Here is a 25,574-nt window from a genome sequence, read left to right as displayed (position 1 = left end):
ATATTCATATCATTGAGGCTCAATGGGGGAATTGGTTTAGTTTACGACGAATAACTACCATTTTCATATTTGTAAATACATTTTCTAAATTAACATGAACGTTTCTTGTGCGGTATATTAAATGAGAGTTATTACTATGTATCTATATTATTAGATAGATGTGCAACTATCCTATAAACGCCTCCATTACAATAGTAGCAACCTGTCGTGCTATATTTTTCCAACTTGTGCGTCGTTTTCAATTATTGTTATAGCATGCAAACCTTTATGTCAGTGAATTAATTATATAAAACGATGATAAAATTGTTATAACACATGATCTTGCACTGAGATGTTTCTATTATCAACCGGGTACAATGTGTATCAGATAACATTCTATATTTATATGGAGGATAATTCTTATAGTAATTATATGATTTGTGAAGAAACGGAAAATGAAAAGATATCACTGTAAAAGAAACGGACGTTATTTAAAACTTGGGATTTTAGTGATTCTCTATACACTTGTTGTTTTGGGCACCCTTGTTTATAGGGCTAGTGGTAGTCAACATCACACACATCAACGGCATAAGAGGGATTTATCTGAAGGTAACTATAGATGTTGTATATGATATATTTAGTATAGACACAAGTACCCGAACAGACAAGATTAGTGATGGCCAGTCTTTTGGACATTTTTTACACAACAATCAATCGGTTTTATACCTACCATATTTAGATATAAGAAGTTGTATATATTATGTTTTTATAAGATGGATTTAATTTTGCAACACAAAGTCTATAAGATATCTATTAAACCAACCATCACGAATTGGTTGACTGTTATGGAATATCCGTTTCATAGATAATAGCGGATATGTTCTTTGCGTTGTAGCTACAATCCTGTTCCCTTTTCGTGAATTTGACATACCGAATTAGACTTATTGCATTTCTGTACTAAAATGAGCATCACGACGGATGCCACATTTGGAGCAGGGTCTGCTTACCCTTCCGGAGGACTTGAGATCACCCCAGTTTGTGTAGGGGTTTTTATTGCTTAGTCTTTATTTTTTCTGTGAACTATTGTTTTTCTGTTTGTCTTTTTCTATTTTAGCATGACGTTAGATTAGTTTAATTTCGATTTATGAGTTTGAATGTCCCTTTGGTACCTTTCGACCTCTTTTGTTGCTGATCTTATTTGGCCTAAAGATTTTCGGTATTTTGTGGAGAGAGATGTGGAATACTTTTCCCTTTTTATGTTATTTTGAATAGTTCGCCTGCAATCTGACCTAAACTTGAATTAACGGCTTTTACATTGTTTAAAATGTTTGATAGGACTTGGTAGTTGCTGTTTCCTCAACGTCATTTTTGATTGTATAGGATGGTTAATGCGTTTGAGGTAGAAAATAATCAAATCAAATCAAATCAAAAAAATACAAAACAAAGCTTAACATTTTACGCTTGTCTGTCGTTGAATGTTATATTTTTTTCTCTGTTTTTTTTTCACGAATAGTAGGCTTCGTTCTGTTCTTACAGAAAATATTGTTGGGTTCATAGAATTTTTTTAATTTCAGTTTGAAATATTTCATTGAAGTAGTTTTAAATGGATAATAATATTTAAGAAGACCAATCTTACGTACTTAGATTCTCTGAAACATACAGACAAACATTATTAACATAGATCAGTCGACCCATAATGAGTTTAATTTCATGTAATCTAATGTAAGCATTGACAACGTCGATTTAAATGTATGTGAATACAAATTCATCAAACTGTAGTTATAAAATCAAATCTATTCTGTTTTTGCGTAGAATGTACTAACGCATTCTGGATTTCCCGAAAACTTTTATCAAGTAAACTTCCCATGCACTACATAATACTGTTCATAAATGATATTTTATTGAATATTAATTGTTATATTAACCTCAAAAACCGCAAAATGGCATATTGAAGTGTATAACCTGAAGCAATTAATACAGAAAAAAAACACATGAAAAATCTTATTCTGTGATTACTGTCTGTCAAACAATGAAATAAAATCAAACTAAAAATCGAATTCAATCAGGTCTGAATACAGTTTTTATGGTACTAATATAAAAAAAAAAAATTGTGCAAAAACTGTATGTTTGATAATTGTCAACGAGGGAAGAGGTCAGGTATGAACATTTAAAATGATATTTGAACAAGTAATATTACTGTTATATCCAAAACGTCAAAGACGTTACATGTTATTGTAGGAATGTTTAAACCAGATAAATATTTCGTGGTAAAAAAATATAATAATGCAATGATATATATTACATGCGTAGATATGGGTTTAGGAAAGAAGAAAAAAAGTGAAATAGGAAGATGGATAAAGACTGGACGGTAATTTTGAAATATGAAAGTTTTTAGACTCTTTTCATATAAACTTTTTTTTGTTGGAACGTTTTGGTAAAAAGAGTTATTATTTTTTTTTACATTTTAATATTTCACGTTTTTAGTAAAGATAATGTATTCGTCAATTTGCATGGTTATATAAAAACATCTTTTTACTGGCTTCAGCATTTGATTGTTACTCATTTAAACTTGACATAATTTGTTCGAAAAAAAAATAAATAACTGACCTACGCATGTTTAATTTTACAAAATTACTAAAAGTTTTGCATCATCTTTTATATATTTTTTGCTTTCTGTGATGTTTGGTTGCCGTCTGTGAAGCGTGTCCCTTGAATCGTTTATTCGTCATTAGTGTAAGGTTTTTGTTCTCAAAGGGCAGAATATGTGCATTGAACCAATGCTTTATAACACGGTCTGTAAATATAAACATCAAAGAATTAAAAATACTGATAAACTCTTTTTCCGGCAATCTGTGGAAATTTTGTTTATACAGTCTAAGATTTTTTGCCGGTGCAAATGGAAACACGTTTTTAATTAAAAAGCTTAAAGCTTGCTTTTTAAATAAATGATTTTTTTTTAAAACCTAAACTTTAGCATACAAAAAAAAAAAAAAAAAAACAACCCCAAACATAATAAAAGTGAAATGAAATGTTCAAAGATCTTCTCAAGCTATTGTAAGTTGTCTTGTAATAGTAGTAATATCTTGAAATACCAAACTCCAAGTTCAATTAGACTAGAGGCTCTAAGGAGATTTTTAACCTGCATTTCAAATTTTCTCTGTATCTATAATAGTTTGCAAGATAATAGACAAAAATGAAAAAAAGCGGTAAATAACTCTGACAGAGAATCGTCTAACACTTCGACTTAAATGGACAATTTGTATAACTCATAAAGGGCAATAACCCCTTGTTTTTCTTGACTTACTTGTAAATCATACTTTACTATACGTTATTGCGTTTTAAAGATTATCTAAATCTATAATGATATTGAAGATAATAACCAAAAACTTCAAAATTTCCTTAAAATTACCCTTAATGGGGTAACAACCCAACAACGGATTGTCTGTGTCGACAATTTCAGGACGGCCCGTGACCACAACTATTTTCTCTATCAGTTCTTTATAACGTTTTGATGCATTAAAATTCCTGTTTTTTGTCTATTTTATGGTGTGCGTAATGTATATAGTACAAGTCCAAAAATATATATGTAAAGATGCATCATACAATTTTGGCCAATACACATCTATACCCCTATAGGCAAGTCAAGAGATGTTCCGAAAAGTGTCAATATTACCTTTTAGCACCTGGCCTAACACTCTTTCCATATCAAAATCAGTTAAAATTAAACATCCAAAAGTTTATTTCAGCTCTCGTCTTTTATTTTCACCCAATAAAAACTAAGAAATGTATGAGAAATGGAAAGAAAAAAAAAATAAAGAAAAAATATACTATAATTAAAGGAAACTATATACGAAAAGCGGGATCATTAATTGTGGTCTTGGGCCAGATAGATCGTAACCTGTTAAACATTTTACCCATTATAAGATTTGCTCGAAATTCTTTAGCTACAATATATATATAAGCCACAAACTGCACTTTACCACTATGTTCTATGTTTAGCCATGTCGGACATATTTTGTAAATTAGATACCCCAATGATGATTGTGGACAAATATGGCCCTGTATTTTGTAGAGAAGATTTTTGTAAAAACTGACAAAAAATACAAAAAAGATGTAAAAATTTTACTATAAAAAGCAAAAACTCCTTTGGGAGGCAATTGACCAATTTAGTTATATTAATTATTTGCAGATCTTACTTTGCTGTACATTATTGCTGTTTACAGTTTATCTCCACCTATATTTTTATTAAAGATAATAACCACAAAGTATTGCTTGGTCAGTTGTTTATTCAAATTGCACAAAAAAGCAAGAAAATTAAGGCATTTTGGAAAAATATACACGAAGGACGAAATTTAAAAATATTAATATTATTAAAGTCATTTAAAACCTCAAATTAAAAAGAAATAATGCATATGTTTTTTATAACTCAATGGATAGTTTTCATTATAAAACTTATGAGCATATACTTTTTTTCTAACGAAAATTCTTTAATTTGTTCATATCTAGTAGAAGTTTACTTTATTTTAATTGCTTCCCCGACATATTTTCCGTATGCAAATTGACCTCAATGTGACCCATCTCGTAAAAATCCGGTGATCGCAATACGCATGGATGTCCTTAAAATAAACTATTATCTGATCGTACATGTTAAACACGTGCTCAATATCCATGTTTTTTTGTTGTTTGTTGACAAACAGGTGACAATCGTTAAACTTCGGCTTCAAAACACGAACTTTAATTACCTGCCATATTTTCGCAACAACACTGACCGATTGAAAAACAAATTGACGATTATACGAAATTTATGGGAAAAAAATGATAAAATCGTGCACAGAAGACTAAGTTTATGATGTTTGTATGCATTGGTTCAAGAATTGGAATAACATTATTTTTCACCAGTCACTCGTTTAATACACGACTGACTAGTGCCTTATGAACATCCGAAAGATTTAATTTTAAAGAATTGATTATACTTTTAAATTTCAAATTCAAATTGACGAATATAATACAATTTCATGTATATCGCGGAAATTAAATTCTGGTAATGTTAAAACGTTCGAAGAATTTTTTTCTAAATAATTTAATTTAAATTAGTTGTTTTTGTCGATTTCAATTACAGGGATACCAGATGATGTTTATTATTAATCAATCTTATGCATAACTATAACTATATAATATTTAGAATTTTAAAATATTCACTAATGATTGTCATAACAGTAAAAAAAAATTGAAGTCGCAAAATTAAAGCACTTTAGTATTTCCCTCATTCTCATCATATGAAGTAGAATTTTTCAACTTATCTAGTGATGTAGATTTATCATTTCCAATACCTTAGTCACATTTTTTTTAGTCGAGTAAGCAAAACGACAGGAACACCAGTAGTGGAGCAGAAAAATCCAGAGCACATTAGTTCACATTAAGTTTTATTGAGCAGTTTATTTTCAATCTATGAGATTGACTGTCCCTCTGGTATTTACGGAGCCCCTTAAGTGCCAAAGATGAAATTTAAAATATTTGTACGCGCGACTTTAAATCTTGTGCGCACAAATTTTAAACTTTGCGAACAACTTTTAATCTTGTGCGCACAACTTTAAATCTTGTGCGCACAACTTTTAATCTTGTGCGCACAACTTTAAATCTTTTGCGCACAACTTTAAATCTTGTGCGCACAACTTTTTTAAACTTGTGCGCACAACTTTAAATCTTGTGCGCACAACTTTTTTGAACTTGTGCGCACAACTTTTTAAAACTATATATATGTTAGGGTTTTTGATTGCATGATTACCAGAGCGTTTTGAGGCTTATTTACTGATCACAATGTGTCGTTTTTAATAATTATTCAGTTGCGTTATTTCATTGGTATATGATTTCATTACTGAAGGAAATGGTTTAATGACTACCCAATATAAAATTTCATTTATATGGGATTACCCAAGCACAACAATGAGTTATTACATGATTATTTGCATCCCACCCCCTAAACAAGGACTCGATATATCTACATCTGTGTAGAGGAGAAGGGGCGATAAGGATCAACTTTGTTACAAACATATAAACATACCATCAAGTATAAAACACATGCGCACAACAACTAAATATTTTATCATGTTACATTGTCGTTATAATTCCCTAATACACATTTCTTCTAAATATGAAGTTGTGTTTGTTGTGCACTCGATGTTTACCAGATCTAGATATTTTCAACGATAAAATAAAAGCAGGCAAACATCGACTTAGTATCGGATAGATCCATATTTTCTCCAATTAGATATAAAGAAGATGGGGTATGGTTGCCAATGAGAGAAACATGACCTTGTGCAAGACCTATGTATTTTACATGTGCTTCATTTAAGATATGACTGCATTATCATTGTTAATTCTAATTTCTAGAGAATATTTTTAAAGCGTTTGTATATTGATCACATTTCTAAGTTTTGTCCTCATAAATGCTGGTACCCAAAGATCACTGGGCATTGATTATCAAAACATGACTGGGGCTTATTGATGACACTAGCTCATATGGTCCTTCTGATAACAGCTTAACTATTCGAATTAGCTACAATGCAAGACAATGCAGTATATTTTTTTCCTTATGATTTATTCACAAAATAATACACGTAAAAGTCAGGTCCATCCTTGCTTGATTAATTAGCAAATGAAAGCAAGTTTATAGACATATATGACTTATAGTTTTGTGGACAGTTTAAACAGTCGCACGTTCAAGTCTACTATAAACATTGCATCAAATTTAAAGATGTTTTAAAAAATTGTGCAAACAAGTTTAAAAAAGTTATGCGCACAAGTTTTTAAAGTTGTGCGCACAAGATTACAAAAGTTGTGTGCACAAGAATAAAAGTTGTGCGCACAAGATTTAAAGTTGTGCGCACAAGTTTTAAAGTTGTGCGCACAAGATTAAAAAAGTTGTGCGAACAAGTAAAAAAAAGTTGTGCGCACAAGTTTTAATAATTTGTGTGCACAAGTCTACAAAAGTTGTGCGCACAAGATTTAAAGTTGTGCACACAAGATTTAAAGTTGTGCGCACAAGTTTAAAAGTTGTGCACACAAGATTTAAAGTTGTGCGCACAAGTTTAAAAGTTGTGCAAACAAGTTTAAAAAAGTTATGTGCACAAGTTTTTAAAGTTGTGTGCACAAGATTATAAAAGTTGTGTGCACAAGAATAAAAGTTGTGCGCACAAGATTAAAAAGTTGTGCGAACAAGTAAAAAAAGTTGTGCGCACAAGTTTCAAAACGTTGTGCGCACAAGTCTACAAAAGTTGTGCGCACAAGATTAAAAAAGTTGTGCGCACAGGTTAAAAAAAATTGTGCGCTCAAGATTTAAAGTTGTGTGCACAAGATTTAAAGTTGTGCGCACAAGATTTAAAGTTTTTCGCACAAGATTTAAAGTCGCGCGCACAAATATTTTAATTTCATCTTTGACACTTAAGGGGCTCCGTAGTTATTGTTTGTTGCTTTTTGTTTTAGTTGTCTGTTCAAAACTATATGAGACATTGTAATGATTATCAAAAAAATCCTTACTGGAAGAAAATGTTAAAATTTCCGGAAATGCCCGAATGGTTTCAATTTTTAGGCTATTGAGATTTGATTTATCTTAAAACAGTCTTTAATAAAATTGAAAAAGGAAATGGGGAATGTGTCAAAGAGACAACAACCCGACCATAGAGCAGACAACAGTCGAATAAAATTGAGAATGGAAATGGGGAATGTGCAAAAGAGACAACAACCCGACCATAGAGCAGACAACAGCAGAAGGTCACCAACAGGTCTTCTATGCAACGAGAAATTCTCGCACCCGAAGGCGTCCTTCAGCTGGCCCCTAAACAAATATATACTGGTTCAGTGATAATGAACACCATACTAAACTCCAAATTGTACACAAGAAACTAAAAGTTAAAATGATACAATACTAACAAAGGCCAGAGGCTCCTGACTTGGGACAGGCGCAAAAATGCGGCGGGGTTAGATAGCCATCAATGGGTCTTCAATGCAGCGAGAAACTCCCGCGCACGGAGGCGTCCTTCAGCTGGCCCCTTAACAAGTATGTATACCAGTTCAGTGATAATGGACGTCATACTCAACTCCGAATTATACACAAGAAACTAAAATTAAAAATCATACAAGACTAACATAGGCCAGATCGAGGCTGCTGACTTGGGACTGACGTAAAAAGGCACTAATTTCCTTTACAACCCACACACATAGTTTATTCTTTTGATTATTTTACCTTCATGTTATCTAAATCGAAATAAATTCATATATATTAAAAAAATATGGGAATAAAAGTGTAGAGTTTTTTTTTAGAATATACTAAATTACATAACGTATATTTTATATGAAAAAAAAAAAAAATTATTTTTAAATATTTCTTTAAAATCTACATATTTCTCATATTGATGAGTCTTTATTTACAGTAATAATTCTGTTTTGAGAAAAAAAAATAAAATAAGTTAAGACTATTCTTTATTTCGCATAAGCAAGTGTTGCTTTATCGTGAAATACTAAGATTGATAGAATGTATGCAAAAAAAGTTAAAGATTGATTAATAATAAAAAAATTATCCCAATATTAAAATAAAAAAAAAAAAATCATGAGCATTGAATGTACATTCATGTGATATTGTAAATATTTTACGAAATTGGTTGTATTTGACCGGAAATTGATGGCAATCAGTAAATGTCCATTTTTTTCTAAGAAAACAAAGCTACAAATTGTTAATTCTTTTGCATATGTATAGGTATACTAATATCTTTTAATGGGAAGTAGTAACATACCCAGGAACTTATAACAATACAGATTTCACGAACTTTTTCGTCGTTGTTAAACTCCAAATAACGATCTGTGATTGTCGAAAAAAAAATTAACCTTGAACTATTTGACAGCTTGGTAGCATCTGTTCTGATGTATGATTCTTAAATATTAGGTTTTAATCGAGGAAAAAAGGTTGAGATAATTCATAATTATTTTTGTCTCAAAATTATGAAAGCTAGCAAAACTGTGTCCAACTGTCTTTTATTTGGAATACTAGGTCATTTTGTATGTATGTTATCATTGAATCTATAAGGTAAATAATTAGGTTTGATGATTATTTATATTATTGAAACATTTCACACTTTTTAACTTTATTGCGTAATGATACACTAAAGATTAAAATGTTGTAATATGTAGTGCATTGAAAATATATAATTCTTTTTATTGGTATGCCCAGTCAATCTATCAATTTATACTATTTTTTCAAAATCTTATTGTTCTTGGCCCAAATACTACTTATCTAAAGTTTTTATTTAAATCATAAACATCCGTTTCAACAATAAAGACATTGTGTAATTACATCAACAATGCATGGAGGGGCGGATCAAGGAATTTTGAAAAGGGGGGGGGGGATTTTTTATTAAATTTTGGGACCCTTTTTTTGGCTAAAAAACATATAATAAGTGTAAAATTCACTTTTTAAACGGCTCCTGACGCGGGGCATGTATATTCTATAGTTGCTGTGTTAGTATCAGGGTTGAACATGTTTGTATGCTGTATTCTCCCTATTGATTGTCTATCATAAAATGTTAGTATGGATCTAAAGCTATGTACTGATATATTTGATGTGGGATTTGTCAGTTAACAAGAAATACGCCGGGCTGTTCCATGAAATTTACAATACGATCGACACGAGTTTAAAAAATCAAACAAGCAATTTTTATCCAAATGTTTGGTTGATATGTTTCACCCAACAAAATTAAGGGAGTTGAGGGGTTCCAAATCAACCAAAGGCTACGAATGAGTCTGAAATGACAACGAATTTATGAATGACAGTCGACAAATGGAGACATCAAGGTTACACTCAGCAGTATTCAGTTAGTATTCAATATATCAGTTCGGCGAAACAGACATTCCCGTCAGACATGCAAACCCCGGCCTAAAAAAAATACGTCCCGTTTTTTATTTATCATTTAATGCTAAATAATTTTGTTGGAAATTATCGTTTCTAATAGCAAAAAAGTGGACATGATTATTGTTTTCAATCCAGATACGGCCATAATTTTTATTTAATGCAAAAATCAGAGTCAGATTTTTTTTCTCTCAAATACCTTAGACTGCGTCCTCAAATCAAATGGTTCTTACTTTAGACTTTAAATCTATCTAGAGCTTATACTGACTGGGGATCATTATTCAGCTATCATGTTATTTAAACCAGGCTGGGGCGTTTGGGGTTAAACATGTTTTAGTAGGTAAAAAATATTGCTGTGGATTTTTTTTCTTCATGAGAGTGTAATAGAGTTTTACTTTCTTTTTGGTTGAATTATGAAATAGAAGTCACTTCGTTCTTGCTCAATCCTGTGTTGCTTACAAAAGTATCATGGTTGTCATCCCAAGCCTAAGCAATGTGGTACTGTAATTTGAATTTCAAAATAACCGAGTGACGTTTTTTTGACGCACTGGTCAACTCCACCATAGCAAATAACATGACTTTGACATACTTAGTAAATATCAGCGAAAAATATCTTTTTATTAGTAAAGAATTGTTGCATAAAAATTAAATATTCGGAAATGGCAAAGTTCACGAAGTATAGTCTGATTTTAAAATCATTTTACAAAAAAAAGTCCAAGCAAAGGGGGCGTACGCCCTCTACGCCACCCTCTGGATCAACCACTGGCATGGGCAAACAGAACTTATATCGTTACTTAATGTCGCTTGTTTTCTAATCATGTATTTTATATATTTTTCTCTGTAGTTTAGTATGTGTCATGTTGTAAACATATATTCTTTGATATAAAATATTAGGAATGTAGTAAATGGCAACAGATTTGACAAGATATAGTTAGAATCTGAAAAAGCGATTGTTCAAAAATAACTCGTAGGGTGAAAATGAGACATCTGATCATTGTTGAAATCCACAAGGTGGAGTGTAACTGTTTACAAGAACCCATCCTCGTCTGTCTCTTGTCGATGCGTGTCTTATTGGCAATCATATCACACCTTCTTATTTTTAGCTATTTTTGTCGAAGTTGGAGGATAAATGTACTATTACTTTCAAATTATCTTTTACAGACGATGATAACACTACAGATTGCATCCCAAGATCTGTGGACAATTTTCCTGGCAATTTCTTCACATTAGAACAGACACAAGATGGCGGAGTATTTCTCCACATTTTTATTGCCTTGTATTTATTTGGTGCACTGGCAATTGTTTGTGACGACTATTTTGTTGCCTCCCTAGAAGTAATTTGTGATGGTGAGTTTTCATCTACATAATTATTTTTCTAAATTTGAATATAAGATAGGAAAATACAGATAATTTAATTTAATCCCGACTTCACTTGTTTAACCACGTTATCTATGACGTTGTTATATAATTAATTTATGAGTATCAATCAGGATTCCTCCCTAAAAATTCAACTGTTCATCAACTCTTAGAAATATATAATTGCATATTAAACTCTTTGGAAAAAAAAGATATAAATTGTTTTGTATTCTGTGACTTCTCTAAAGCTTTTGACAAAGTTTGGCATAGGGGTCTTATATATAAAATGAAAGCTTATGGTGTTGACGGAAACGTATTGAATTGGTTTCAGGATTATCTACACGACAGAAAACAGAGAGTAGTATTAAATAACTCGTCTTCTTCCTTCTGTAATGTCTCAGCTGGTGTCCCCCAGGGATCAGTTCTGGGCCCTCTTCTCTTTGTCTTATATATTAATGATATTGCTGATAAGCTTACTTCACTGTGTCGGCTATTTGCTGACGACACATCATTCAACTATTCTGGTAACGATGGAGAACAGATTAGATCTGTTATTGATCGCGACTTGAAAGAGCTGGATGTTTGGTCTTCTAAATGGCTTATGTCATTCAACCCAGATAAAACCGAAATTATGATTTTTTCAAATATTGAGACTCCAGACCTCAGCTTTTCCTTAAATGGTAAAAATATATCTTTAAGTACATCTCATAAGCACCTGGGAGTTAATTTCAGTAGTGACGCAAAATGGAACAATCATATTGAAAGTATAATTACAAGTGTAAAGAAACACTTAAATGTTTTACGTAAACTTAAATATCGATTATCTCGAAATAATTTAGAAAAACTATACTTAGTTTTTATTAGACCCATTTTCGAATATGCCACGGAAGTGTGGGATAATTGTGGAAAAGGCTACTCAAATAAATTAGAAAATTTACAATTGGAGGCCGCAAGAATAGTAACAGGTCTACCAATATTTACAAAAACTGAAACTTTATATTCTGAGGTTGGCTGGGAATCTCTTTTTGAAAGAAGAAGAAGAAGAAAATTACAGATGTTTTATAACATGAACCAAAAGCATGCACCAGAATATCTATGTAATCTTGTACCTCCTTGTGTACAAAGTACAACCAACTACCCGTTGCGAAATGGTCAAGATATTATTGTTCCATTTTGTAGACTTTCCCTTACTACTGAATCGTTTATTCCCTCTACTATACGTGAATGGAATAAACTTGATCCAAAAATTCGCAGTGTCGACTCTATTTCTAAATTTAAGAAAGAATTAAAAAACGATAGTCTAGTATGTAAAATTGAAACGTTTTATTTGTACGGCCCAAGGAAATTAAATATTATCTTAACGCAATTGCGATGTTCCGCTTCATCCTTAAACAATGACCTATTTAGAGCTAACATTATAAATGATCCCTCTTGTCATTGTGGGTCCGATATTGAGGATGTCTACCATTACTTTTTCGTTTGCCCAAAATACACATTATGTAGGAAAAACTTATTCGATAACCTTAACTGGCTATCTGAAAACTTTGTTTTAGATACAAAACTATTAATTTGCGGACACTTGGAACTTTCGAACGAACAAAATATTCAAATATTCAAACATGTTCAGAATTACATAAAAAGGTCAAACAGATTTCTTATGCCTTGATAGAGCGTTATTATTGCTGACACAGGACGTCATCGTTGCCATCAATCCACAAGTCATCGTCACAGAAGTATACGATTTTTCAAACTTTCTTTTTCCTTTTTTACTTTGTCTCCTCTTTGTTCACCTATGAAAGCTAGTATTATATTGTATAAACTGTTTGTTTTATATGCATGTCCATTATATTATACTATTATTGTAACTTTATATTGTATTATGGAGAAGACTTCATAAGTATGATTTACTTGTGTCTAATCCATTTTGCTTTAATTCAGCAAATAAAATGTGTTTAAACTATATAATAGACCTACATTGTATTGTAAAGCGCATACTAATGACAGTAATGTCAAACTGTACAATAACATAGAAGTCTTAGATAGTAAAATGATTTAATTTGTAGATTATAGAGATAAGAAGATGTGTTATGAGTGCTAATGAGATAACTCGCCATCCAAGTCATAATTTATAACAGTTTACCATTATAAGTCAAAGTGCGGTCTTTGACACGGATCCTTGGCTCACACCGAACAGCAAGCTACAAAGGGCCCCAAAAGTGACAAGTGTAAAAGCATTCAAATGGGAAAACCAACGGTCTAATCTATATAAAAAAAAAGAAACGAAAAACAGTTATGAGCCACATCAACTTCTGAACATCAAATGCATGCTTCTGTTATAAGCGTACTTAGTAAAAGTACCTATTCTCCATTTTTTTGTGATTTTCCTTTTTTCTGTCAAATCGTTCAGTATGTACCAAGAAGATATAACGTAAGGTAACGTGTTCGCAGCACACCCTATATCTTTTACCACACATTTTATAATATACAAGGTGAATAACATTAACGGTACCAATTTTTCTGTACCAGATGCGCATTTCGACAGATCATGCCTCTTCCAAGCCAACATACTTGCAATTCCATCGGTTATATTTTTTATAAACTAAAAAGGACAGAAAAGTTTGACCAAAGTCGATCAAGGAATATATTGACGAACTTTTATGCTGTTTTTGTATTTCTTCGAAAGATATGACACATGACCAAATCTTGCTGATAAACATTTTGTTTATTAAAGTAATAATAATAATAAATATAGAATTGTAATCTTAAAGGCACACATATTTGATATAGATACATGTAATATATACAAGGGTAGAAAATACGTCGAATATCTAGGATTATGTTGATTTACTTCATTATTAAAGTAAATAAACCAATGTTATTTACCAAAGATATAAAAATCGAGATAACCATTTAATATACATACACAAAACATGCAGATAAAAATGGTAATATTGCAATACATTTTGTAGAGAACACAAAAACACAAATAATCTTGAAAAAAATATTATAAAATTACTTTTGACTTGTTAAAATAAAGAACATCATCATTGATTTCGGTGATATTATTTTCCTACAAACGATTGTTATTGTGATGAGTATCAATCTTATGACATTTCTTTGAACATAGTTCATTAGTTATAATGAAAGAAATGTAAACCTAGTCCTTACTTTATTATTTGCATAATTGTATGGTAAATACCTAAATAAATGATGTACATTATTTTAACAGTAATTTTCGAAATGCGCATCTGGTGCAGACACATTGGTACCGTTTATGTTATAATTAATGTAAAAATAATTATTAAACCAAAGTTTATCTTACGACTATCAGTAGAAAAAAAAAAAAAACGAAATGGTTTCAGATTTCCATGTTTATTGATTTTCTTTTCTTTTATTTCAAATTTACCTACATAAACAATTCTTAATAATGTAGAAAATGAGCGTTTTGCGTATTCAAACTAAACTCTTTTTTTTCTAAATTCACCGGGTCAATATCTCGATCTGCTTAAGGATATATTTCCACGTAGATATACCGACTCCTCTGTTGACATGACATATCATTAAGGTGATCATTTTGTGGAAATTGAAAAATCATTCGAAACTTTTATGTTGAGTAGATTTAGCACAACTTTTGGAATTTATAGGTTTCAATTCTCTTTCCGTGATTGGACAATTTATTTTTATATGAATGAAGGCAACAGTAGTATACCACTGTTCAAACTGTACGTGTTTTGTGTAGATTTAACGCGCGCTTAATGTTTTAAATTATAAACCTGATATCTTTAAGGGCTTTTGCAACCACTTGGTTATGCTCGAACGTTTCGTCTGACTATACAAGCCCAATAATATACATCTCCTGTTCTTATATGAAGTAAGTTTCACTAATGCAGTCATCTGTATATTTAATGTTAACACATTCAATGTCATTGGTAGTCTTACCAAAGTCGATTAATGCACTATGCACATATAGGATATATTTTTGGAATTTCTTTTTTTATAAGAACCATTCAACCTTGTATATATTTTCAAGCCATAACTGGAATACGTCCTCTGTTTGGTTCTGATATATGTTATGACATATGATACATGATATATGGTTTGCATGAAATGATGGGCCAATATCGATACAGGATATGTATTATATCAGATTATCGCTATTTTGTGCATTTTTCTTTTGATCTTTTTTTTTTGATAATTTTCATATCATGCTTCTCGCTTGAGATGGAAAAATTATCGCTAGAAACTAAGGAGACCACGTGGCGTTGCTAACGAAATTGACATGAAATTGACAACGTCGTCATAGGTAAAATAGCGATAAACAGATTATCATTGGTCATCTCAACTCGATTGCTTTTCTCACTTTCGCTGTACCAGCTCAAGCGAAAATCTATAATTATCATGTACTTCCGACTCATTGTTTTTGTATGAATCAAATAACATGAATACATCCTTTTTTGAGTCGAGTACAAACAAGATTTATATTCATAAACACAAAGATATTCTGCTGAGTATATTTAACTCGAAATAAACAATACACTACTGTTTCCTTTAATTTATTACATATCAAATTATTAAATAATTTATTATCCATTTTTAGAATTAAAACTGAAAGAGGATGTGGCTGGTGCCACTTTTATGGCCGCAGGAAGTTCCGCACCAGAATTTTTCACAGCGCTGATAGGTAATATGATTAATCATAATTCAAAATCAGGTTTACTACCTTAAACTTACGCACAATTTTAAGATTCAGGTAAGAAAGTAACCGATGCTCTGTTTTGTTTGATTTGATATACCATACAAAAAAAGTTGGACGATGAATATGGGACCTTCAAACTCATAAATTGACGAGAAACTAACGCATCATGGCAAAAAACTAACTAATCTGAAAAACGTATAGAAGACCAGTACACAAAACACTACATAGGAAACTGAAGACTGAACAACACGAACCCCTCTATGACATTGTGATGATATCGGATACAATGGAGGCACCGAAACTCTGGCTTAACTTGGAAACGTGGTATTCTAACTGAAATAAATAGTTTAAGGTTTTGTTCTGTAATGATATGGGATTTTCCTAAATAGATATAATTTATTTTTACATACAAAAAGGTTGGTAACAAAATGTCTGTTTTAAAGATAAATAATGACTATAGAGTCACCTACTTAGATTTTTTTTTAATAGTTACAACCATCATTGTTGAGTTCTTAATTCAAATTACACCAAATGTTTAAAAATACTATCAAGCGAAAAGGTGTCACGCTGTAAAAACATTCACAGGACATTCTTTCGACAGTTGTGTCTGCGACAACATATATATAATTGTTAAATCAACAACAACAATAACAAATATGAAGTCGGTGGCCCTCTGATTATTTTTTACCAACATCTTTTCATTTTGAAGTGAAATATTTGGACTGGTAATGCAGGACACAAATTGAAAGATCGTTTCAAGGACTCTTTTCCAGTATTTATTCAATAATGCTTTATTCAGTGAAATAGATTAGAGATTGTTTTTTTTAAATTTTAGATCAGGTCAAACTTGCTTACAAATAAGAAATTAAAAAAAACAAAAAAAAACAAATAATTATATAAACCTGAAACGACTTGTAATAATTTATACTAAGTAGAAAATGATGTTGGTCGTTTATCTTTTTATTTTTTATATTTTTGAGAGTTAAGTCAAGAAATGAAGTGAGAATAACCGGAATGTTTGAGCTTAAACTGATGTCCAATAATATAGCTTATTCCTTGTAGGGGTATTTATTTCAAAGAGCGACGTAGGAGTAGGTACAATTGTTGGATCGGCAGTCTTTAACATTCTGTTCATTGTTGGAGTTTGTGCTTTATTCTCTGGAATGGTAAGTTCATCGATAGATTGAAATGCTTTTTACCATAAAAGTATTGTTTAGATACGGAGCTCATATTATCCGGAAGTTAAATGATAGGCCTCTACATCATTTTATAAAGACTCAGATGACAAAGCTTTTTGCCATTTTTCAAATAGTCTAACGACAGTTCCTGACAATCGGATATATCAATATTACGTTACCAACGCTCTTTTAGATGAAAGAAAAATAAAAAATCCTACCATGTTTTGAGATTTTTTTTTAATATTTTAAGTTTAGTTCAAATATATTTAGTTAAAGTGGATTGGGAAACGAGTTTTGCAACTTATTTTAATCCCTTTCCACTTTGCTGGTGCTGCCTTGTAGCGGCATTAGCCTGCTTTCTCGAAATCTACAAGGGTGTATTTAACGTGAAAGAGATATGGCTCTCTCTTAACAAGGGTCAGCCTTTTATTGTCCCCTACTGACAGACTATCATCGTTTCTTCAAGACCATACTCGCAAATGGTGTCAATGGAGAGCCGAAATTTCAGTCCCTGAAATTTTCATCCCTGACGGGAATCGAACCAGGAACCATTGTGTTAGGAGTCCGATGCACTAACCACTACACCACGGCTAGTCAAAACATATTTTGATTTCTTTCCTTCAAGACCATCAATAAAAAAAACTATTAAGTCGAATAAAGTTCAAGCTTTTGGTTGAGTTAAGCGTTCGTACATACACAGCAATTCGATACTACTTTTATAAATCTGGAATTCAAACTGTAGATTGAACTGTAGATTGCACAAATCTCATAATTTGGTATATTTGAAGGTAGTTAATCTAACATGGTGGCCAATGTTAAGAGACTGTGTATATTATATCCTTGCTGTAGCTACTCTAGTGATTGTCATACAAAATGGCAAAGTGCACTGGTAAGTTTATTTAATTAAAGGTTAAATTTTCAAACATATCAATATTAAGTTTTTTTGGAAAATCTAATATTTACTTACAAAAATGAACTGAAAAATGATTAAGTACGCAGAAAGTATATATTCATGTATCATTGAATGTTACTTATCAAAACCATGCCAATTAGATGTATCGAAACCGTAAATATACTGGTAAAATATATATCTGTTTTATTACTTCTGTCTTACAAAACTATACGAAAAAATAAAACAGCACGTCATACTTGTCATGCGTCCGAAGCGCTTTTCTGGATTTACAATTATCGGTAACACTCTAAGATTTGAACGCCAACTGTACCCCTCTTGTTATCAACATATTCATTTATTCATAGAAAACACATACAGGAACTTCTTTTGGAAGAATTAATTTGGAAGCTAGCATTCCGCTTTATAGATGATGCTCTCTCACTAATAATTCAAAACTGGTGTTTATGTCGTTCGTATAAATATCATTGATTTGAAATTAAAAATACAACAGATACAGTTATGTCTGCTTCATGTTTTGACATACATCAACATATTGGCAATGGAGGTCGTTTTTTTAACGACAATACAGATTATTTCACTTTTAATTTTGAACTTATCGTTTCTATGTAAAATTATTCCATCAGCACCCGCATATGGAGTTTGAATTTCATAGTTGATGTGATATTCCTGATCTTGGATTTTGTGTAAGATATCATACCAAGGACGATATCATACTAAGGGTATAAAGAAGTCTAGTAGAAGTCAACCATTCTAAAATGTTACAGACACCACCATGAACTGAAAATATCTTCTTTTGAGCCACATAATTTAAGACTGATAAATATAAATTGAACCCTAAGGTTATCACATTTTACCACCTTTTGCGCTGCGAGATCCCTTTTTTTTGATTTTTGGCGACTGTTATTAATTTTGCTGACACAAATTTAACTGCCAAATTTGGCAATCAGTTAGTCGATCATTTTACGTTTTTTTTTATTGACATGGAAATAAAAGCGTATCTATAGAAAGAGTTTTTGAAAAAAAAAGACAACTAAATAATAGCTATGGAATCAGTTTTTTCAATATTTTTTTTAAATGGAAAAAAAGACAAGATTTACAATATTTGTTAACTTTTACAATACATGCTTGTGGAACTTTTCCGAAGTGACAAAGTAATTTGCCTGCGACATATAAAGCGATAATGTAGAAAGTATTTCTTATGAATGATTAGAAGGTTTTCACACTACCACTTAATCAAAGTTTACATAGAAATGAAAGTCTTACTAAAAGACACGCACAACTCATAATTGAACGTCTCTCAATCTTTAATTTACAGGTATGAAGCCTTGATTATGTTTTTATTGTATCTTGGCTACATTCTTATAATGTACTGGAATAAAGATCTCGAAGAGTATTTTGAAAGACTTTATCGAAAACTCCGACATATTCCAGAAGATCCTCCATCACAAAATGAAACTCAGTCCTTGACAGGTTCACAAAAGATAGGCAATGGTGTGTATAATACTTCTAAAGATTCCGTCAAAGATGTGGAAGACGGCAAAAACGATGAGGTAGAAACATCCTTTACAGGAACACACGAGAGTGTTCCCCACGAAGGACATAAAGATAGTAAGTCTTGGCGGTTATTTTTTTTTTTATTAAACTTTTATCAAAACCTTTGCATGTACATTTTTAAATTAGCGGAATTTATTTTTGTGATTTTGGTCTATCCGCGAAAATAACCCACTATACGGTTTAATATTCTACTACATTTTTGAATTACACTGTTTATTTTGCAGTGTAACAGTGTCTTAAAAATCTTTACCTTCTCGCGATTAATTTTTGACATATTGTAACTAAAACAATGTCCTTTTTGATGTTGTAAAAAAATCTAGACAAAATAAATAATCGTTCTTTCAGCGAAAGAGTTGAACGTATCACATGATATTACGATAATAAATACTTATGCATGTTACACTGGACTATATTGATCTCATGATATAGATATATCAAATCAAATAAGGAGATGGGGTGTCAACTATCTATTAACGTCCAAATGCTATAAATTTATACAAACTGAACAACTTAGTAAAACCCCATACCGTAGACAATTTTAGAATATCCTGACATGACACAATATGAATCAGTTCAAGCAAGAAAAAAAGAATCGTGATTCACGTTTAAGTGTAATCATTAGCTTTTATTTTCTAAACATCATCCCAACAAGAGGTGTTTCCTGACCCCTTACATATAATTGATAAGTATCCAACCAAATTTTATCAACTTTGTCTACAACGGCCTTGTGATAATGTTGCTGTTTTAGTCAGTAACACTATATTTGATGTAAACAAGAAAACACAACACATATTAATGAAATTTAGTTCTGTTAACATTCACACTACATCTGTTTTTTTTCTCATTTTATAATAAATTGTGAAATTCTTGAAGGTAAAGAATATGAATCACCATGGCTGATACCGATATCTTTCCCTGCTCGTATCCTCTGGGTAACCATGCTACCCGTAAAGGCAATATTATATATAAGTATACCAGACTGCAGGCTACCAGGGCGATGGAGGAAGATGTACCCTCTGACTTTTATCATGTCAGTAGTGTGGATTGCAGGTTTCTCATATGTAATGGTTTGGATGATTACAATAGCAGGTAATCTTGAAAATGTATTAGATAATCAACAAAATTAATATTTTACACGAAAACACATTCTAAAAGTAATGCAGGCATGATAGTGCTAACAATTCATTTCCAAGGAGCATTACTCCTTTAAATAGCTAAGCTACGCCGATCATTGAGTTCCTTTCTTAAAGGCTGGTATAATAGACCTTTAATGTAAATTTCATAAAAGAAATATGAAAAGAATTGTACCTATGGTAACGCTCACAAGACCGATCACACGATATTCTATTACCTCCGCACAGCTAAGTTTGCTTAATATTTTTAAGAAAAAATAACGCCAAAGGACTTCATTGAGTTCATGTTATAGTGACCACCAGGAAGAAAAAAAAAAACGCAAAATAAGATATGTGTCAAAAGAAACATAAAAACCTTAATACATTTGTATCAATATGTGAGATTGTGAAACACGTGATGCATACAAGCTATAAAAATTGCAGGTACATTTGTTATTTACGATATCATACCATAATGTGTGATGTCCTAGTTACTGATGGTGTAATGGGAGAAAAGGAAGGTTTTTTTCTAGTCCTCTCATATGCTTCATTATTTCACTATGTTATTATTATTTATAGGAGATTCCTTAGGCATTGCAGATACCGTTATGGGGTTAACAATCTTAGCGGCAGGAACAAGTGTCCCCGACTGTTTGGCCAGCTTGTTTGTATCAAGAGACGGTAAGCTGAAATTGAAGAAATCGATTTACTAGTAGCCGTTCTTTGTATGAATGGTGGGTTGGGCTTGTAAATATTTAAAAACAGAGATATGAAAAAGCTAAAACTGCTCTAATATCAAGCTGATTATCAAGTAAAATAATCTGAAGGAATTGCATGAACCCCCCCCCCCCCCAAAAAAAAAAGTAACCCTGGTTGAATTTTCATGGTAATTAGTTATCAAACGCCTGACGCGCGTTTTGCCTCCATAAGACTAATCAGTAACGATCAGATCAAAATAGAAAGTCGAACAAGTATATAATATAATTAATATTTGTGTCAACACCGAAGTGCTGACTACTTGGCTGGTGATACCATTGGATACGAAATGTCCACTAGCAGTGGTATCGACCCAGTGGCGTAAATAGTTATCAAAGGTACCAGGGGTATTATTTGATACGCAATACGCTAGTTTAGTCTACATTAGACTCATCAGTGAGGCTTATGTCAAAATAATAAGAAAGTCAAACAAGTAAATAGTTGAAGAGCATTGAGGACCCAAAATTCCAAATAGGTGTGCCAAATACAGCTAAGGTTATGGATGCCTCGGATAAGAAAATTCTTAGTATTTCGAATAATTCATACTGGTGCAAACAGTTAATTTATAAAAACTACCATAAAATTGATATTCTTTTCAACACCGAAGTGCTGACTACTGGGCGGGTGAACTCCCTTGGGAAGAAACGTCCATCAGCAGTGATATCGTTTCAGCGGTGTATAACTGACCATATCTTTGATATCCATGTCAACACCTAAATGTAAGCGTTTACTGTAATGAACTCAGCGCAGATAAGGTAGAACAGGCCATAGTTAGTTCATGTACTTGAAAACCATCGCTTTGATTGGGGTTTACAAAGTACAAGTGTAGGCTAAACTATTTTTATCTTCAAGAAATTTATTTTAGTTTTATTGGCATTCCATTGGCGGATCCAGGGGGGGAGGGGGGTTCCGGGGGTTGGAACCCCCTTTTTTGCCGATCAATGCATTTGAATGGGAGCATATAGCTGGAACCCCCATTTACTCTGGGTTGGGAACCCCCCGCCCCCTTTTTAAAATGACTGGATCCGCCCCTGCATTCACATTTTCTAAACGCTTGACTATACATCGTCGACTTATCTGGGCCTTTAAAATCTGATATTATGATCACTGGTTTCAGATTATAAACGTACTTCCTATTTCAAATGAAATATGTAAAACGTTATAGAAACTCATCAAGGATACCAGGCTTATATACAGATCTGGGGTGTTTGGTGACGACACAAGTTTGCCCACTTCTACCAGTTTCCTGTTGACGTAATATAAGAATGATATTGATGTCAATTCTGGTTTATCTCCCAAAAGGTCTATAGGTTACTATATCTGTCATGATATGATATGTGCAATTTTAAATGTTAAAAGAATGAAAATAAATAAATTAGTTTGATCTTATTGCACAACTATTACAAAATATATATGACAAATGTGATGATTTCAACTATCCAAATGTCGACCTCAATTTTAGCAATAACAATACTCTCTTCCCATTGTATGGCGTTTACATATATGCTCATGCCATAGATAAAACATCTCCAAACAGAGTTATGAGAATACACGACTGAAATTGACACTACACAAGTTTAGCAATCACCATAACGAATTGGTTTCATGCCCCATTTATGGGCATTATGTTTTCTGATCTGTGCGTCCGTCACTTCGTTCGTCCGTCCGTTCGTCCAGCTTCAGGTTAAAGTTTTTGGTCGAGGTAGTTTTTGATGAAGTTGAAGTCCAATCGACTTGAAACTTAGTAAACATATTCCCTATTATATGATCTTTCTAATTTTAATTAGAGATTTTATCCTATTTTCACGGTTCAGTAAACATAGAAAAGGATAGTGCGGATGGAGCACCCGTGTACTGGGGGCACATTCTTAGATCTCAGAATAGTCGTTTAATATGTAATTTATGTTATATACCTGATTTAGGCGTTTTGACTGATTGTGGATTTGCAAGGCGTGTCATGTATGCGTGGCAGGAGATGAGTACACATTTGAATCGCTCCTTTGAAGTTCATGTGATTCCCTTGGTATTTGTTTGTTGACAAAAAAATAAAAAATAAAATAAAAACATATGCCATTTGATTAAAAACGTTTCGTTGAATTATCCTCGGAGTTCAGTATTTTTATAATTTTTCTTTTTATGTTGATTTTTCTTTTTATTCTATTGAATTTTTGAGATTTCAGCATCTGGTAACCACTGGGGCCTTATTTTAAAGCAATTGCTCTTTATCTCTTAATTGCAGTTTTTGGTTTTTTTTTATAGGATTTGGTGATATGGCAGTTGCAAACTCTATCGGAAGTAATGTGTTTGATATATTGGTTTGCCTTGGTCTTCCTTGGCTGATTGAGACAGCGGCAGTCAATCACGGTGACTACGTCAAAATAAGCAGTGAAGGACTAATCTACTCATCTATAACTCTATTATCAACAGTCGTGTTTTTATTGCTGGCCATGTTCTTCACCAAATGGACGTTAAGTAAACCTTTTGGGATCGTTTGTTTATCTGCCTATGTAATTGTGATAACATTCTCTGTTTTATATGAACTGAACGTATTTGGAAATTTTGTGGCAGAGATCTGTCCAAGATAATGTTGAACATCACGTTTATAAGCACTCTTGTATAAACATTTGCAGTTAATATGAAACGATATTTGTATATGATAAAGTAAGATGTAATTAATTTGGTCTCTCACGTTTATTGCCAAAAATTAAAAGAACATGTTTCATATGTTATGATATGTTATTGATATATCTGCGAAATGTTTTGTTGACGGAGTAAAAGAAGAAATTTAAACTAAACGTCCCGCAAATGCGAAAATATTTTTAAAGAGCAAATTCAATGCTACTAAATGTTAAACGTTGATATTGAAGACCCTGTTAAATGAACTCATCTGAATGTCCTACGATTGAAGCTAAGAAGTTTCTTTTGAAAATGCTTGATATCATATAAATGAAAGTTCAGATGTTTTAACAAAAATGCGATTATAGATTTATTATACATACATTGAAATACAAAGCAAATGACGAAAATAAGAGGAAATTCAATGCTACCAAATGTTAAACGCTGAGTTTGAAGACCTTGCTATATGATTTAATCCGAATGTCCTACGATGGAAGCTAAGAAGACTCTTTTGAAAATTCTTAATATCAGATAAAAGAAAGTTCAGATATTTCAACAAAAACTGCGATAATAGATTTATCATACATACATTGAAATACAAAGCAAATGGCAGTATTTAACATGCCATTTTATGTCACAATGAGGAATGAAATGAAATACCCTGCAATATGACACCGGAAATAAATTGTTAATTCATCGTCACAAATGAATTATTGAATTATGATATAGTCTTGATAAAAATCTGGAATGTCCTGTTAATTAATAACGTATGTAAGAACAAAATTGATCAATTACATGTGATTTCGTGTGACGATAAACGTAACCACGCTGCATATGCCTGAAGTACTGAAAGTTTTAGTTTTCTTTTCTTGTTACGAGGTTGATTAAAATAACGGATCGTTTGGTTGTCAGATGCATAACAATAGAACGATTCGAACAAATGCAACATATTTTTCGAACCGAGGACAAATGCAATTTATACTTGTACTAGTATTTATCTCAAAATTCAACGTTTCCCAACCTATGTAGGAATAAGATGAATTTTATTATTTGTACCCCAAAATGAAAATAAATTTACGTCACTGCCTGAATTTCTAGTGTCAACGAATATTTTTGTTTTTACCAATCACAACATTTACAAAAATATAACACAAGAATTGATTGGAGTTATATTGTTGCTTTAACATAATGTTAAGTTCATTATTCCCCTCGTGGTTCACAATTAGACGATTAGAAAAAAAAACATAGCCGTGAAGAGAATTCTCTACAAGTGCATACTTATTTATAGTAATGTAACAATTAAACAAAAGAATATAACAATAAAAGATTAATCATTTTGGTGCACCTTTTTCTCCCTTCATTGGTTTCGACATCGAAGTTCAATGTTTATTTTGTTTTAGTTGGCATGTTTTGAGTGATAAACCTTTAGAATACAACAGAGCAATGTCTATTTGGTTGTAAATGTAAAACGACAAGTAGTTTAGCATCTCTCGCAATGCATGCATCAGATGACGAC

The 25,574-nt window shown here is 31.9% G+C and overlaps 1 protein-coding gene across 1 annotated transcript; it reads left to right on the top strand.

Moving 5' to 3' along the window:
• LOC143064762 (sodium/potassium/calcium exchanger 5-like) lies at nt 1-25,394 on the top strand. Its single transcript, XM_076237839.1, has 9 exons — nt 1-588; nt 11,039-11,224; nt 15,831-15,914; nt 16,992-17,095; nt 17,896-17,996; nt 19,336-19,628; nt 20,448-20,663; nt 21,266-21,367; nt 23,702-25,394. Exons 1-9 carry the CDS (start codon nt 435-437, stop codon nt 24,025-24,027), a joined length of 1,566 nt encoding a protein of 521 aa, XP_076093954.1. The 5' UTR covers nt 1-434; the 3' UTR covers nt 24,028-25,394.
• Nucleotides 25,395-25,574: the final 180 nt, after the last annotated feature.

Source organism: Mytilus galloprovincialis, chromosome 2 (assembly GCF_965363235.1).
Source record: "Mytilus galloprovincialis chromosome 2, xbMytGall1.hap1.1, whole genome shotgun sequence".
NCBI classification, from domain to species: domain Eukaryota; kingdom Metazoa; phylum Mollusca; class Bivalvia; order Mytilida; family Mytilidae; genus Mytilus; species Mytilus galloprovincialis.
The sequence above is the reverse complement of the archived record's forward strand: the minus strand, read 5'-3'. Positions and strand labels throughout refer to the sequence as shown.

What these genes read in the sequence shown, in the direction of transcription:
- LOC143064762 (XM_076237839.1), top strand. Translation starts at nt 435, where the DNA reads ATGAAAAGATATCACTGTAAAAGAAACGGACGTTATTTAAAACTTGGG. An exon ending in CCTAGAAGTAATTTGTGATG is followed by an intron (nt 11,225 to 15,830) that starts GTGAGTTTTCAT and finishes ATCCATTTTTAG; the next exon opens with AATTAAAACTGAAAGAGGAT. An exon ending in CTTGTTTGTATCAAGAGACG is followed by an intron (nt 21,368 to 23,701) that starts GTAAGCTGAAAT and finishes TTTTTTTTATAG; the next exon opens with GATTTGGTGATATGGCAGTT.